The sequence below is a fragment of the Protopterus annectens genome, chromosome 2.part0, assembly GCF_019279795.1.
Source record: "Protopterus annectens isolate FY-2018-M chromosome 2.part0, PAN1.0, whole genome shotgun sequence".
Taxonomy (NCBI): Eukaryota; Metazoa; Chordata; order Ceratodontiformes; family Protopteridae; genus Protopterus; species Protopterus annectens.
In genome coordinates, this window is record NC_056728.1 from 308621998 (window position 1) to 308639374 (window position 17377).

General features: G+C 38.0%; 1 protein-coding gene across 1 annotated transcript in view; it reads right to left on the reverse strand.

Moving 5' to 3' along the window:
* ALDH7A1 (aldehyde dehydrogenase 7 family member A1) overlaps window positions 1–17016 on the reverse strand; it is a 760748-nt gene extending 743732 nt beyond the window's left edge. The window contains exon 1 of the mRNA XM_044060782.1: window positions 16765–17016. Within this exon, the coding sequence (XP_043916717.1) occupies window positions 16765–16956 (192 nt within the window). The 5' untranslated portion in view covers window positions 16957–17016. The remainder of the gene's footprint in view (window positions 1–16764) is intronic.
* Window positions 17017–17377: the final 361 nt, after the last annotated feature.

The following is a 17377-nucleotide window of genomic DNA, read 5'->3' on the forward strand; positions in this document are numbered from 1 at the left end:
CTTCTCCTCTTCGGTACTGTGGTATTTCATGCTCGTGAAGTAGACACCCCCCTCACCACATCAAACAAAGGGGCTTCCTTTAAATGCAATTTGTACAGATGGATGAGTAATCATAAATTCACCCTGGATCTAACTCCTTACTCCCTTATGGACTGAGGAAGCTGGTTAGCTGCAGCGTCTCTAAGCTCTTAATGTTCACCTAGGTCAGGAGTGTCCAACCCGCGGCCCTCAGAGCTCTTCCAAGCGTCCCGCGACCCTTAAATTTAAATTAACTTTTTTTCCGTGTGTTTACACGTCCGTGTACTTTTGCTGTTCTGCGCATGCGCCAACTTTCGGTTTTTCACGTTTTTTCAAACCAGCATCGTTCCGCTGGTATGCGCATGCACGAAAACACCGTTTGGTCGTTTTTTATAGTTCTGGTAAAGCTGAAGGAAGGTGCGATTAGAAGATGTGTCAAACAAATGCTTTATATAAGCGTATGTTAGATTGTGGACAAGATCATGTTTTTAAATTCAGGGTTATTGACATTGTTTTCCCTCCCAAGAGGTGGTGATATAAATAACTTCTTAGAAATTAAAGAATATGAGTGGATTTTAAGGTTTGCTGGTGACCGTTCTCCTGGCTTGAACAGTATGCTGAGCCTTAAACCAATTTTGGTTAAGCTCAGTAGATTGAATTTATAATTATGTATATTGTTTCTACAATATGAATTTTATAATATGAATTTTATGTGTAACTTTGATTATTAATCATATTAGCAAGCTGAATTTTAAATTATTTAAATTTTTGTTATGTACTATAGAATCATTGCTATCTGTGTTGTTTTAACTTTGCCTTATTGAGTGATACTTATGGTCATGTGATTTTTGGACTGCTAACCACATGACTACTTTGGGCCTGTATATAAGATGAAAGAAAATTTATAAGTTTGTAGTATTGAAGAAGGATTATGTCCAAAAGCTCTGCTGTGTTTTGTCATTAAAGTGGTTTTTCCTTTTGGATTGTCTGCTTGCAGTACTTTGGCACTTTTGATATTTGTTATATATTTTCCAATACTACCCAGGAAATAGCAGTTTTATTACTGTGGTTAGGTATGTTTTGATCAGTGTTCTATCCCTGTAAACAAAATTAAATAAATAATGGCCTGCAGTTTACTAGCAAAGAACTTCAGTTTCTTACAAAACTGAAAATTCAGATATGTGACATCAACTCTACATTGTTTAGAAAGTAATGGATGGTTTTAAAAAAATTCAAACTATTACAAATATAATGGGAAAAAACAGAAATGCCTCCTACATCTAAAATAAAAATGCACCTTTGTAGGAGAAAAGATGGTCGCTAGCTCAACTGTTAATGGGCAGAAAGTCTTAAAGCAGACTCCCTTACTACACATATTTTGTTTCAACCAAAAGAGTTACCAAAAAATGTTCTGAAACAATTAGTACCCTTCTGTACTAAGGCCTCAAAGCTTCTAGATCTAGTGCTTTCGGTTCCCATTTACGACCCTGTATTGACACCGCTTCCTCTAGTTCTCAAAATACGTCACCTTAAGAAACAAGCCACAAACTAAATTCTACAACAGTAAAAACTTATTAGCCCCAAGAAATCAAATCAAATTTCCTAACTCCCAAAGCAAAAAAAAAAAAAAAAAACACAACAACAAGAGTATGGACACCCCAAACTAGACAGTGCTCACAAGCTCTGTCACTCTGCTCTCTCTGTATATATGTCTTAAAGACCGCTATGTGGTGAGCTCTGCTTGGCCCACAAGGCTGCAAATAACCACGTTCTGCTTGACCTTTTATATCTCCACAAAACAGGAAATACCAAAATAACTAACCCAGAGACCTAAATTTACATCATACTATAAACAGGACCCGTCGTTGAGATAAAAGAATACCCTATCAATTGAATAAGGTCCCTCACAGGGTCTACTTCACAAGCACGAAATACCACAATACCGAAGACGAGAAGGCAAAGACAAAAACTCTGAAACTTCATTTCAACAATCAATCACATAGCCAACAACTTTCCAACTGTAAGTAACCAGTGGGCTAACAAGGGGAATGTGCCCTTCCCCCCACTGTAGTGTGATCCCAGAGTTTAATTATTTAGTTGGGGGGGGGGGATATGGTGCACAGCCCCCCCACATTATGGGATATGTGGGGCACAGTCGCCACCTGGCTGGATTGGAGCTGGTGCTTTGTATTTCCCTTCAGTTTTTTTAACCCAGTGGTTACTTAACCACTGGAAAGTTGTAGGGTTTGTGGTTGTTTCTTGAAATGAAGTTTGAGTTTTAATCCCAGCCTTCTCATCTTCGGTACTGTGGTATTTCATGCTCGTGAAGTAGACACCCCCTCACCACATCAAACAAAGGGGCTTCCTTTAAATGCAATTTGTACAGATGGATGAGTAATCATAAATTCATCCTGGATCCAACTCCTTTACTCCCTTATGGACTGAGAAAGCTGGTAAGCTGCAGCGTCTCTAAGCTCTTAATGTTCACCTAGGTCAGGAGTGTCCAACCCGCAGCCTGCGGGCCGCATGCGGCCCTCAGAGCTTTTCCAAGCGGCCCGCGACCCTTAAATTTAAATTAACTTTTTTTCCATGCGTTTACACGTCCGCGTACTTTTGCTGTTCTGCGCATGCGCCAACTTTCGTTTTTTCACGTTTTTTTCAAACCAGCGTCGTTCCGCTGGTATGCGCATGCGCAAAAACACCGTTCGGTCGTTTTTTATAGTTCTGGTAAAGCTGAAGGAAGGAGCGAGATCGTGGAGAGAGGATTTATTTTATTTTGGAGTACACACTGACTACAGTTACACTACACAACATAGCAAAAGGTAAGGTAAGTAATTTTGTGAGTTTAATATGTAATTACTGACCAGTAGGTGTACAATACACGCAACGCTTTGATTAACTACAGTGCATTTGATAATAGCAATGAAACCGAGGAGTGAACATTTTATAATGGTATATGTTTTAGCGGTAGTCACAAGATGGCAAGATATTACAAAGTACAAAAAAAGTGGACCTTTTTTTTGTTGTTGTTACAATGAGGGCTTTATTTATTTTTCAGATTTTTTTTTAATTTAATTGGAAAAGTGTCTTAGAAGTGTGGTAGTTGGATTACCATAATGCACTCTTCAGAAGTGTTGCCTTGCATAACTGTCAAGTTTTGAAGCTACCAACATTTGGTTCAGGATCCTTGCTGACAGTGAATTCAGTTACATTTCTTGACTCTGCTGATGTTTTAACATCCATGTGTTCTATGTTGCCAATTTCATATCCACTTTATATATTTTGTTCCTGTATTTTGATTCTTCTTTCTGTGCAGAACAGCATGTATGAAATTTTAACCCACTCTTCCGCCCGTTTGGTGAAATGTATATGCTTCATTTAAAAGCATTTCTTCAGTAGCAGGTTGTTTTACTGTAAAGAGCTTGGATTTCATGCCCATAGGGCAACAGGAACTGCAGGGAGAATGTCTGCATTAATATTACCTGCAGAAATTGCCCTCGTAGTTACATAGGTGGTCCAAAATGCTGCTTTAGGAAATGAAGATGAGTGATTTAAGGAATTTCTGACATGCAAGGGGTATTACAAATAGGAGTATAGGAGAATAGCAGCCCTCCACTTCCTGTAGCCTGCATACAGAATGCAAGCTGGGGTACCGTCTCTGGCACCGCTGAGAGACTGAATGCATGCAGATAGAACGGCTGTGTCTTCCATTGCGTGGGTCAGTGTTTGCAATGCAGTTCTGGATTTGCTTTTAAAATGTTATCTCTTCAAATTATTCAAATGTCTGAGGTTTGGGAAAAGCAATTTTAATATTACTTTCTGTTAGTATGAAGTTGCAGCCTGCACAAAGTGTATGCAGTACGAGTTTTATATAAAACATGCACCGATGAAGGTTTTCTGGAGCTACCTTAAATTAAAGCAGTAAAATGAGGCATACTATTGGCTCATTACTACCAGAAATTATTCTGCAGATCCATTATTTTCCATAGATTACCAAAAGTGTTTTTTATCATCTGATGGATATCACATAAAACAAACATCATCGTATATTCTGTAACTTTTTTTTTTGTATAAATAAAGTTTGAAAGAGAGAACACTTTTTGAATGGCACAGGCTAATGTGTGATGTTTTCATCATCAGCATAAGTCTTAATGAAAAACTGGGCTCATATGGCATGCATGACGTCTGGTTTACTCTTGAACCCCGCAAGTCATAATGGTTAATGCTCACTTCCCTGAAACTGTATTATAGCTGCATAATATAAAGAGAGCTATTGCTACACTTCAGGAAGCAATCCACAATAGGGTATGCAAGGTAAAATGCTTGTTAATGATGGTGTGACATTCCCACAAACAATATACGTTTCTGAGAGTAGCAACCTATATCAGTTTTGTGTAGCACTAATTGCTTTGCTAAATGGAGAATCGACATGAATGTAGTCCATATCTAATCAACAATTTTCTTGGATTCCTCATACTTTCAATTGCACAGCTAGAGCTAAAGTTCAGTAGTTTACCAGTCAAAGGTACTTTTTAGGTTCAGCATAATTTTCTATTTTTTTTCTTATGTACAGTCAGGAGGAACTTTATTTTATGTCTGAGTTTCAGAGCTCATATCCTTCAGAAAATGCATCCTAACTCAAATCCTGTTATTGCAACTTTCTAAGTTTATAAGAGCAGTTTTTAAAATTTGTCCTTTTGGGGCTTTTTCCACTTCATTTTATTTAGGCTTTACCAGATTTCTTGCCCTATCAGGTTTTGTGGTATGGGGTGGATGTTGGGGGGGGGGGGGGTGGTCATGACAGCTGGACACAGCAACTGTATGTACAGTATAATAAACATGCTTCAGCTTTCTAGTCTCTGGGGAAAAAAAGATTGTTTATTCTGTAAAATTATGCACAGACCACAGGTTGGAGACCTTCTACAAGGGCTAGTTTTAGTATGTGTACCTTATCCAACTACATGTCATGTAGTTACTGGTGAATTACAAGTAATTTCAGACGTACAGGAGTATTTTACTTTCCGAAAGTATGTGAATCCAGACAGTGACTGCTTTGCATTTTTAAAGACTAAAAAAAAACACCTTCTCCTAATTATGCTGCTTTGCCTCCAAACATGAAAAAAGTTAACTAAGCTGATTTATTTTAAAGTTATAGAAAAGAACATATAGCCAGGTACAACACAAATAGAGACAGCAATATTATACCTTTAAGAACTATTACTGTTAGCTTGCAAAGTGTACAAAAAATAATGTCTGGAGAATGTAACAATGCTGGATTTCTAAGCACTAGAACTGTAGATAGAATCTGCGACTGTGCTGTTACTAAACTTGTCAAATGCAATGTGGCAGAGAGAAGAGGGGAAAGAATTACAGGGCTGATGGATTCAGGGAGCATGACTGTATTAGTTATAGTACACAGTATGTCTGTAAGCATAAAAACAACTAGTAAAAAGAAAATGTATCATTTCCTGCAAGTGTTGTGTGTTTTTTGGTTGTATGCTTTGCATTGTTTTTCGGCATAATTGATACAACTACATTGTAAAGCTGTGCACAGTTTTCAGAAAATATTTTTGGACTTGGGTCTGGGAAGGTAATGTGGAGTTGTTTGTAGTGAAAATTTAAAACACCTCGATCATCAAACTTTTTCATGCATTATAGTAGTTGTGTCTTAAAAAATAAAGGGCTGCTTTCTTTGTGTAAAACAGGATATTTAAGCAAACTTGTCCTTACTTAACTTGTGAAGAGTGTGGCCAAAGCCAAAAAGTAAGCATCAGATTTCTCTTCTGTCCTGGCTAATGAGACTTACGATGATGGAAATGAATGTACTGTAACAGAAGGGGAGGGGGTGAAGAAATAAAGTAACCTCAAAGAAAAAGAAGAGTAGACAGTGGGAGACAGACACAAAATATTAATATTTTTTTCTAATACAGTGTTAACGGATAGATTTTTACTGTTTGTGGGAATTGTAAAGTTGGCTAAGCAATTTGAGAGTGATGTTTATGTTTCAGGTCGATATTGCAAACGTTTTTGATAGAGTACAAACAGTCTTTTTGGAGGGAAGGGGTTCTTGTCATTTGGACCACAACAATGTTCTGGGGAGAGTTACTTTTATTTTATAACAAAATGTTTGTATTCGGCACGTAAATGTAGTTACACTAGGAAGAATTTTGGTACAGGACATAGAAAATGGAGGTAACAGATGAGAGTAATCAATGTGTGTGTCTGAATGACAATAAGGAAATAGCTGCAGGATAAAACTGAATTGTGGATAAATACAGAATACACTGTTATTTGGACCAATTTTAATTCCTGTCTGATAGTGGAGTAGAAAAGGAAAATACACAATTAGGAGATGTGAATGTTGTTGTAGTCACTAGTGTCTTTTGGCTTTTCCTGGTTAGGGGTCGCCACAGTGGAACTCCAGTCTGCTAAAGATTGGTAGTTGATTTTTACGTGCCGAGTTACCAGCCCTGATGCACAACCTTCAACGAAGGTACACCCATTCACGCATGTCTCCACAGTGAAGACGCTATAGCTGAGAATTGAACCAGACAGCAAAAAAAAAAAACCGCAGCACCACCACCACGGTCTAATTAGGAGGTGTGAATATTAGTCATTAATAAATATAAGCATATTACACAAGTGAAACAGTCTCTGCCAAAGTGACCCCCTCCAGCATATTACTACCCCTCTTCCCATTCTGCCCTAACTGAGGTGGGTTCATAGGTTCATAACTAGGCTATCTGCCCTAGGGCATTTATAAGCCTAGCCAGAATGTGTTTGGCTTTCACCACCCATTTTAAATTTATTTTGCTATGCCCTTTTTCGAGGTTAGTATACTGTGCCTCTGTCTAACAGTGACACAGAAATGATACCCGGGGTAAACCTACAATCGCCCATCCACTCATCAAGATTCCTCTTGAAGAGAGTCAATGAGGGACTCTGCCTAACCTGGACTGGGATTTTATTCCAGAGTGAAGGGAGCCTCTGGGTTATGAATTTGTCCCTCCAGCATGTCCTATTTATTTCAGTGCTGAGGTTCAAGTCTCTCGAGTGCGTAGCTCGATGGGATTTGGATTTTCTGAGGTGCAGCATGTCCATTAATTCCGGGTTGGACATGGCTTTACACATCAGGCACAGATTGCCTCTGAACAGGCGGTATGCCACTGAGTAGAGCTGGAGTTTCTTTAACCAGACAGCATATGGCATCTGTTTGAGCCCTTTGATCCTCTTGGTGAGGTACTTTTGGGGTCTTTCCAATTGCTGCAGGTGTCTGGTAAGGTACATCCCAAAAGGGGCATTGTACTCAATTATGGGCCTGGTGAGGGTAAGATGCTACTCAAGGGCAGGGTCATACCGGCCTGGTCTACATGCTCAGAGAACTCCTTTATGTCTCTTTTCATGTAGTCCAGGGAGGTACATCTCAGGTCATTCACACCAGCATGGACAATGACTGAGTCATATTTGTACTTGCCTTGCAGTGACCTGAGTGCTTGTGTTATGTGGCGGATCCTAGCGCCCGACAGGCTGCTCACCGTGACCCTCTCCTTGTTCAGCCTGGTGAGCGGGACGTCAGTGTGCCTGACGATAGTCACCTATTACAAGTGTATCAGGTGTGTTGTTTAGTCTTAAGGGCTGTGACTGCTCGGTACACTGGCTTTGTGAGATATGTGTTGCACGTGTTTTGTTTTGGGGTAGCGGTTGCTTGGGTGTCTGCTGCTTAGGCAGATAAAATCTCAGGACATTTGCCATTTTTTAAATTTTTTGTCAGGACACAACTGCCCAAAGAGGGACTGTCCCTCGCAAAGTGGGACAGGTGGTAACCCTAATTGAACTATGCTGACTCATTTGTAAAATTACTTGGTAATTATACAGTCTGAATAATTCATTACAATATTTCAGTTTGTTATACTGTTCCATTGGTTATTCCTCAGTGCTGTTCCATACTAGGCAAAATGACTCAAAAGAAAGGGGTGTTAAAAATCTGTAGTCTAGTGAACGTCCAAACTAATATGAAACAGGTCAATATGTATATATATTGATTGTGTGGCCTTTTCCAGTAGGTATCTGTCTGCATGTCTGTCTGCTAACTGACTATGTAAGCTAGTCTGTGAACATCTCAATGCATTCGTGCTTGAAGTGTTTGAAGCATTCCTGAATTTCACAATTGCCTGTTGCAATTACTGAAGTAAGCATCATGAGTGCAAATTACATACAAAACAAGGCATTATGACAAAAAATACTTAAACAAACAAACCAGCCACAATTAAAAGGTTTTTAAATATATTTAATAATAAACAATAAAAAGAATAAGACAATATTCAATAACTCAATGAATAAAGTGACACAGTTCAGAATTGCAGGAAATATGTTAAAAAACATTGCAGGACAGTCTCAAAATACAGAAAACATCTACTAATCTTGCTATATTGCAATCTGTCCCTAAGAGAGGTTACTTATCTCTCAGAAATGTGCCTAAGGCCCCTGGCCTAAGCCCTGGAACTGGAAGTCATAAAACAGTAGTAAACAGTTTTACATTTGAAACCTGTCATTTTGTAGTGTAGACATCCCGTCTTGTTGATTAGATAAACACAGTCGTAAAACAATTCACTTCATTTGTTAACTAGCATTTAGCAAATAACTCCTTCTCTATCAATACAGACAGTTGTAAAACAATTCACTTCTGTTCTTAGTGTTGGCAAATTTAACTCTGTATGTTCCAACTTCTACCTTACAGCACACATCTGCATAGGTATATAGTTATTATACAATATACACACATTTCTGTTCTTTCCCAGCAGGGTACACTGGTTACATTCTTGAAGCTCAGTACAGAACATACAGTTCAACACACACTTCTGCACCAATAGTTTAATATACACATACACATATGTATAGTTTTTTTTTACATTTGTAAGACAAGCATAGGAAGCATATTAATATTCAAAAATGACACATAGAATTATGTACATTGTACAAAATAACATCTAGCTGGGCTGGCAGCCTCACAACCGCTTTCCCCAAAACTTTGGCCCAAAAGGGATGATGATGCATTTGTTGGCATTCGGCTTGCAGTCATGTGTATGGCACCAGTCATTTGTTTGGGTGAGACCCTCTTATTCAGAATTGTTTTATTAAGTCAGTGATGTGAATTCTTTACTTTATTGCAAATTTGTTGGCTTAATTTTGTGGATTGTAATACTGTAGGGCTGCTAATGTTGACATTTTACCTACTTTGGACGGCTGGAGTGGTTTTCGTAGTGTGAATTGGTAGTACAGTAGTAGTGAATTAATGACAGTGTCAGTGTGTGCCAGTTTTTTTCATTGCAAGTGAATGACTTTTCTTGGGTAGCATGCAAAGTACACAGTATTTAACTTGAAACTTGATGGTACAGCTCTGATTATGTAATTGAAAGCTGCCATTCTTGTAGCAGTAAGAAACTGTTGATTACATGCAGCTAACCATACATGTTGATAGCTCTATCGCAGTCCATCTGAATTTCATGAATTATGAAGAACTTTTCAAAATGCCCAGTATTACTGGCACAGAGTACAGACCAACAGTCACAGTAAATGTGATGTGCTTTATGCGTATTGGGTGTTTTGAAGACTAATAGCATTAGTACTACAACTAATGGCATTAGTACTACAAATGAAACAAAGTGCCTCACTGGCCCTCCTCATATGTAATCTGCCCAACTGGATGGGTAACTGTAAATTCTCCATCTTCTAAATGTTTTATATTGAACCAGACACTGTATTCTATTATTTACTGTTTTTGTATTATAAATTGCCTTTTCTTCATGTGGCTACTGAAAATGGAAATATATCCAGTTGGACTAGCCCGGTTAACAAATGTAAAATAAATAAATAAAAATAAATAAATAAATTCACCCCAGGGATATTTTTGTGTTATTTTGCAGATGTGAAATGATCCCTTGAACACCATTAACATATACTACTACAAGTATGGATAGTTTTAATTTTTATTTCCTTATTTTTTAATGTAAATAGTTAGCCATTGTTTTAAAAATTATATAACTAGAAATAAAGTAGTTAAGTTACTCCTTTTTTACTTTTCAGATGACTTCTGCATCTGGTCAAACCAAAACCGTGAAACGCAAGATAGCAGACGAAAGAAGAGTCTTTCAGGAAAAATGGACTAATGAGTACTTCTTTGTTGAATCACACAATAAAGCACTTTGTTTAGTGTGCAGAGAAGTGGTATCCGTTTTCAAGGACTACAATTTGAAAAGGCATTATATTCAAACGCACCCCAAATTAAGTTAATTGCAAGGAGTGTCCCGTAAACAGAAAATATCAGAATTTAAAAAATGTCTTACATTTCAACAACAGCTGTTTCGAAAATCAGCTACTCAACCGGATTCTTTATTGAAGGCAAGTTATGTTGTAGCAAATTTAATTGCGAAAAAATCCAAGCCATTTGCCGATGGTGAATTTGTTAAAGAATGCCTTGAAAGTGTAGCAGACATAATTTGCCCTGAAAAAAAAAATCAGAATTTTCTAAAATCAGTTTATCACACCAGACAATCGCAAGGCGTGTGGAAGATATAGCCAAATCTATTGAAAATACGTTGGAATTTTGGTGTGCAACTTTCAAGTATTACTCCATAGCTTTGGATGACAGCACTGATGTTACAGATACGGCACAACTTGCCATATTTATTCGTGGTGTTGACAACGATTTCAATATTACTGAAGAACTGGCCTGTATGGTTCCACTGAAAGACACAACGAAGTCTGCTGATCTGTACAAGGCAGTAAAGAAACACTGGCAAGATTTTCCTTGACCATCACAAACCTGTCTGGCATAGTAACTGACGGTGCTCCAGCTATGGTTGGAAAGAGGGAAGGACTAACAACACTGATGGAAAAAGATGCAAAACAGATCATTAATGTGCGTTTCATGAAGTACCACTGCATTATACATCAAGAAAATTTGTCTGCACAGACTTTAAAAATGGAAAATGTTATTAATGTTGTTGTTAAAACAATAAAATTTATAAGATCCAGAGGATTAAATCACCGCCAGTTTCAGGAGTTTCTGACTACTTTGGAATCTACCTATGGAGACATCTTGTACTTTACTGCAGTGAGGTGGTTAAGTCGTGGAAAAATGATGAAACGCTTCTATGACTTACGAGATGAAATAAAGTCCTTTATGGAATTAAAAGGAAAACCTGTACCTGAATTTGAAAGTGCAAGCTGGATGGCTGATTTAGCCTTCTTAGTAGACATCACTGCTCATTTAAACGACCTGAACTTGCGCCTCCAAGGGGAAAATCTATTAATAAATGACATGTTTCAAACAGCGACGGCATTTAAAATGAAACTGAAATTGTGGCACAGTCAGATTAAGAACAATAGCTTCATTCACTTTGCAACACTGTCTGAGCAAAGCCATGCAAATACTGAAAAATATGCGGCATTACTTAATAGTTTAGCACAGGAGTTTGAGAGCAGATTTCAAGATTTTAGAAAACACCAACAACAGTTCAGTATATTTGCTACTCCATTCTCAGTTGACATTGCCATGTTGCCTGCAAACCTGCAACTGGAATGCATAGAATTGCAGTCAGATATGCAACTTAAAGAAAAATTTCTGCAAGCATCTTTATTTGACTTTTATAAGTTATACCTACCCAAAGAAAAATATCCATCACTTCACGAACATGCCCTGTTCATGACATCTCTGTTGGGGAGTACATACATTTGCGAGCAGATTTTTTCTCGTATGAAGCACACAAAAAATAAAATCAGAACAAAAATTTCAGATGAGCATCTTGAAAATACTCTTTGCATCGCCACTACATCTATCAAACCCGATATAGACGCACTGGTATCAAAAAGACAAGCTCAGTCTTCACATCAAAAAGGTTATGCTCATAATGTTTGTCTACTACACAAAAGAACAATCCTGACTTGACAGCCTGAACCTCCTGATATGGACACTTAAGTATAACAAGAACTAGGACCAATAAGTTTGAATTCTGCAAAGGTCTGTGCCTGGCTGCACCCTTGTGAACTGGTTTCACGAATAAACATTGCCACTACTATTTATTATAAAGTCAATTATTTGTTTAAATTTGAGAAATGCAGATTGGAGAGGCAACTACAAAACAGCATGTGTGAGTTTACCTTGTGAAACTGGAGTGTGTTTTGGCATACTACCATGTTCTTTGTGTCTCCACAGTAAGTGGGTGAACCAAAGTTAAACGTGTTGTACCATCTGTTAGTGACAGTGAAACAAATGTAAAAATAAAAATTGTTCATTTTTTAAGAAGTAAAAGTGTCATCATTCCTGATATTGCCAGTGCCATATTTCAGGGACAGATTGCAAAGCTAGAAACAGAAGAATACATGAGCGCTTTGGACAACATATGGCCATTAAGGACATGATGGAAGACATGGAAACCAGCAAAATCACAGGTATGATCTCATACAAATTGAAAGGTTTGTACCTGTTAATTTTTTTTTACAAATAAACTAAGATGTTAGATTTAACTGGTTTTTTAATAATTAGAATGAGATATTGAATTTTAGGGCAAATATTATGCATTTATTAATTTATTTATTGTTCAAATTCCCCTACAATACAGCTGACTTTGTATTAGTCCGCATAAACCTGGGGTCTTTTGCTCTTGTTTATGATGCGTTTTTTTTTTTTTTTTTTTGCTCTTCAGTTAATGAGAGAGACCTTTTTTTTTTGGTCCTCACTTGCCGTTTGCCCCCAGACCATTTCTGTTGACTCAATGCGGCCCTTGCAACTGAAAAGGTTGGACACCCCTGACCTAGGTCATTTGGCTAGTGTATACTTATAAGAAGGTAAAACAGGGAAATGAATCAAAAGATGTACTATGACAAGAACATCCATCATCTTTCCTTTCTAGAGAAAGACAGAGAGAGTCATGAGAATGCCAATCAAGTTCAAAACTGCAACTAAAGACCATAAGTTGAAGCAAGAGTTTCTGCTATTACAGAATAGTCTTTTTTTTTTTAATACGAGGAAAAGATGCTAACTTCTACTGGACAAAAAAATGACAACAACAATTCCAGTTGTTGTTGTTTTTCTTTCGGCTTTTCTCGGTTAGGGGTACCGCCACAGCGGAACTCCGGTCTGCTAATGACTGGCAGTCGATTTTTATGGTGCCGAGGTGCCAGCCCAACGCCCAACCCTCAACAAAGGCACACCCATTCACGCATGTCTTTCGAATGCCACACGACCGCGTGGAGGACATGCAGACTCCACACAGAAGGCACCCCAGCTGAGAATAGAACGGGAGAACCTCTTGCTGTGAGGCGACAACGCTACCGCTGCACCACCACGGCTTCGACAACAACAATGCATGTAATGATGCATAATAATAATGAAAGAAAACGGTGAATCTCCTAAAATAATAGCCAATGTCTTACACAATCTCCATAACAACTCCTTCACAGGCTATTACTCATGTAAATGATGGCCTCTGTACTACTAATGGACAGATGTAATTCCAAAATGCTTTATCCCATGTATGGGTCCCTTCAAATTATCTGTGATATAATTCCTTATAGACGACAGTGTGGGTAAGGTCAACCTATAACCAAAAGGGATTGGGTATTTCAAGCACAAAACAAAAAGGGAAAAGGGCTAGTCTTAAAATGGTTCCCAAGGACAGTTAGTCTAGTACGTACTTATGAACATATGATATAGCATCTTCAACGAAGGCAGCAAAATAGAAGGTTACAATTCAGAGTTCCTGCAACTGGGAACTGAAACGAGAACAATCAAAAGAACCTTGGTGATTTTAATTCAAGCATTAGGAGTGCTGCAAATCCCTTGTTTGACATGTCTTCTTACTCCCAATATTACTAGATAAAAGAAGCATGTGAAGCCAGATTGTTTTAATGGTTGTGATAAATTACACTTACTACATGTGATAACATGTATTTGTATACACCTTTGTAAACAGTCACAAAACATGGTATCACAATACAGTACTCCTAGACATATGTACATGTGTGTTATATACAGGTGTGTGTGCATATGCATATATGCACATTTATACTTAGAATGATCAAATATTCACAATATTGACCATTAGATTGTCAAGACCAAAACACTGGCTATTGAACGTGAGAGCTTGATTTGAACAAACAGATATGTACATCAAACAACTCACCAAACTGCTTTTACAGGCCATGTCCTCCAATGCAGGTGCTCGCCCTAACACCCCCTTGCTCGTACATACAAACTCTAGAGCTGTACAACCTCCACAAAAGACAATCAGCCCCACAAAGCACAATAATTCCTGCAAGCAGGTCAATCATTCAAATATTCAACCAAATAGCTGGAACTATAACATGCACATAAGTACACATACACACACAAATATATATATACATATATATATATATATATATATACATATATATATATATATATATATATATATATATATATATATACACACACACACACACACACACACACACACACACATACAAGCAACAAAAATGCAAATAAAATTGTAAAAGCACATTTAGTTTATGTTACAAAATAAGGGAATATTACGTATAGTGAGTATTTCAATAATGGTGTTACATGTATCATAATGACTCCAAATATAGTCAATTTTGAAAATATGAAACCTATAGATTGAAGGAATCTGTTTAACCTGGCTCTTTATTACAAGCCCATCCTGACCATACTTCTAATGACATATCCTAGATACTACACTATGGATCCCACAGATACACATGTCCCGACCCATATCCCCATCTTTTCCAACACATACTGATCCACAGTATTTAAACACACACTCATAATCCACAATTCTTACTTCATTTTACAATCCTCCGGTGAACCTTCACTGGGTTTCAACCTTGCAGTGCTCCATGATTACATCCTCGGGTTTATTTCCTATGAGCTATATACTTTTCACTATACCCCCATGGTCATCACCTACCCCACCCCCCCTTTAAGCTGAATCACTCTGTGGGTCCTGAAACTGATTCATTCATGCTGGCATTTGTTCATAAATTTTCTGAACCCTTCTACTTTAAAGGTCTTATGTCATCTCAAAACAGACCTTATACCCACAACCCAGAATAATATCGGATTTGAAGGTATATAGACAATGGTGACTGCCTGCTATCCAGGTAACCCATTAAACATGGGCTTCTCAGTCTAAGCAGACTCCTTCAGCTGAACATCAATTAATGGAAAGACCTCCCTTCACTGAAAAGGCACAAACTGTAACCCAGAAAGTTACTTTTTATGACTCACTCAACATACCTTAGAAACACAATGCCGGCCCAAAACGTTGCATGCCTATCACCCATATTTGTGCAAATTATAGTTCTGCAGTCACCTGGCAATACACAAAAAGAAAAGTCTTGCCATTGGGTCTGCCACCTCTTCAACTGTGGAGGGTAGATGAAAATTGTTCCCTAAAGGCAACCCCCCCCCCCCAGCCAACATCTACACAATTAGAACACATTTAATTTCCTCCTAAAGGAATGCCATTTACTGCCATCACACTCTAACTACCATGATCTGACTGCCCACCTGGTAATCTCACCTACAGCTCCTTCAAGAACAGCAAAACAAAGTGGAATTAAGAACAGAGGATGCAGCTTGCCAGGCATTCACCACAGACACCACATGTATGCCTTAACAGACATTTTATACAAAGTGACACACTAGACTTCAAATGAAAAGACATCCCTGCCACGTGTACATTAGTTTTACATTATTACACTAGTTGATAAATAGCTTCTTCCCTCAACCTTTCAACTGCCCCTGGTTTGCAAGGATTCCCCAATTTTCAATCAAATTTTAGCTATGTCCTTGTTAATCACTCCTAAAACTGGCGACTTTTGCAGAAAAGATGCTGCATTACACTAAAAACATAATAATTAGAGTTATAAACTTCTTTTACTTCCTAAAATGTATATTAATTCACATTCACGCATTCTGTTGATGCCTCACGCTAATAGCACTGCTTTTAAAACATGTCCCTGATTATTTCTGAATTTATGCCCAATTCTGTTGAGATTTATCCCCGATTTCTTTGAAAGGCATGGTACAGACTGACTTGCTTAATTTTATTTGCTGTAATTGAAAAAGCATGCTTTCCAGAAACATGCACTTTCGGGAAGGGGGGGTAAATATACTGTTTCAAACATCGTGGCTGTGTACAGCTAGCTCCTGGTTATCATTGAAAAGTCATACTTGGCACAGCAATGATGTTAGCTTTCCACCAACTTCAAGAAAGCTACAACATCATACTAACAGAAATAGAAACAGTAGGATTATTAAATGACAAACTCTAGTTGTATAAAACTAAGAACACAATGTGCTTTGCTGATCGTTTGTACTCTCCTAGGAAGTTACCCTTTACTAGGAAACCTCTCAATTCGAGCAACACAAAGTTAATCCTACTACCACATGCATGCAAAACTTGCCAGATCAGCACTTCGTTCAAGCTCTTTTCCAGCTGCTAAATACTCTATTCTATATCTATTTAGAAGTAAACGTTGACCTGCAAATGCATTTTACATGAAAACTGTACTTGTTTGTGATTACAAACATTTGTGTATGGAAAAAAATCGAATCCAGCACATTTGTAAATCTGCACCCACATACTTCGTACAAAGTGCTCGCTAACATGTCTGTCTGCCCACGTCAGTCAAGCAACACTTTAACCTTTAGGAAGTCACGATGAATGTGGAGTGCCCTACCTCTCCTCTGCCTCCCCAACTTCCATTGTACACGCCGTTATTTTCTTCTTTAAGCCCCAAATCTTTAAGCCAGGAATATCTAGGCTGGTTAATCAACAAACTGGACATCGCGGCTTTCTGCTTGTAACTGTAATATAAAAATTTATCCCGAAAAGCCAAGCGTGTACAAAGACGAATTTTTAGAGAGAGCATGTTCGGAATTAAACGTATTGGAGAACGAATCCAGTCCCAGCATAGCCCTTCACTAAACAACGCCCACTGCATTCTAAGACAAGCTATTGGCGAGTCCCGTCATGCCCCCTTAAGCGCGCTAACCCAGTAATTAAAGCCCGTGTCATGTTCTACTTTGCATTTTGTAATTTATTGCGAAAATGTGTTACTAATACCCATGGCATAAAATCAAATTTTATATTTGTAGCACAAGTAAAATTATCGCGTGATTTGCATAGTCCCTAAAATCATATTGCAATAAACTAAGAAAGCATACCCGTGAATTCCGCAAATTTAAACAGACTTCATATCCCACAACTGTGACTGTCCACATTTTTGTTTAACATTTTTGGTGTGCTCCTTTCAAAATCTGTGTTTTTTTAGCAAATCATTGAGACCTATA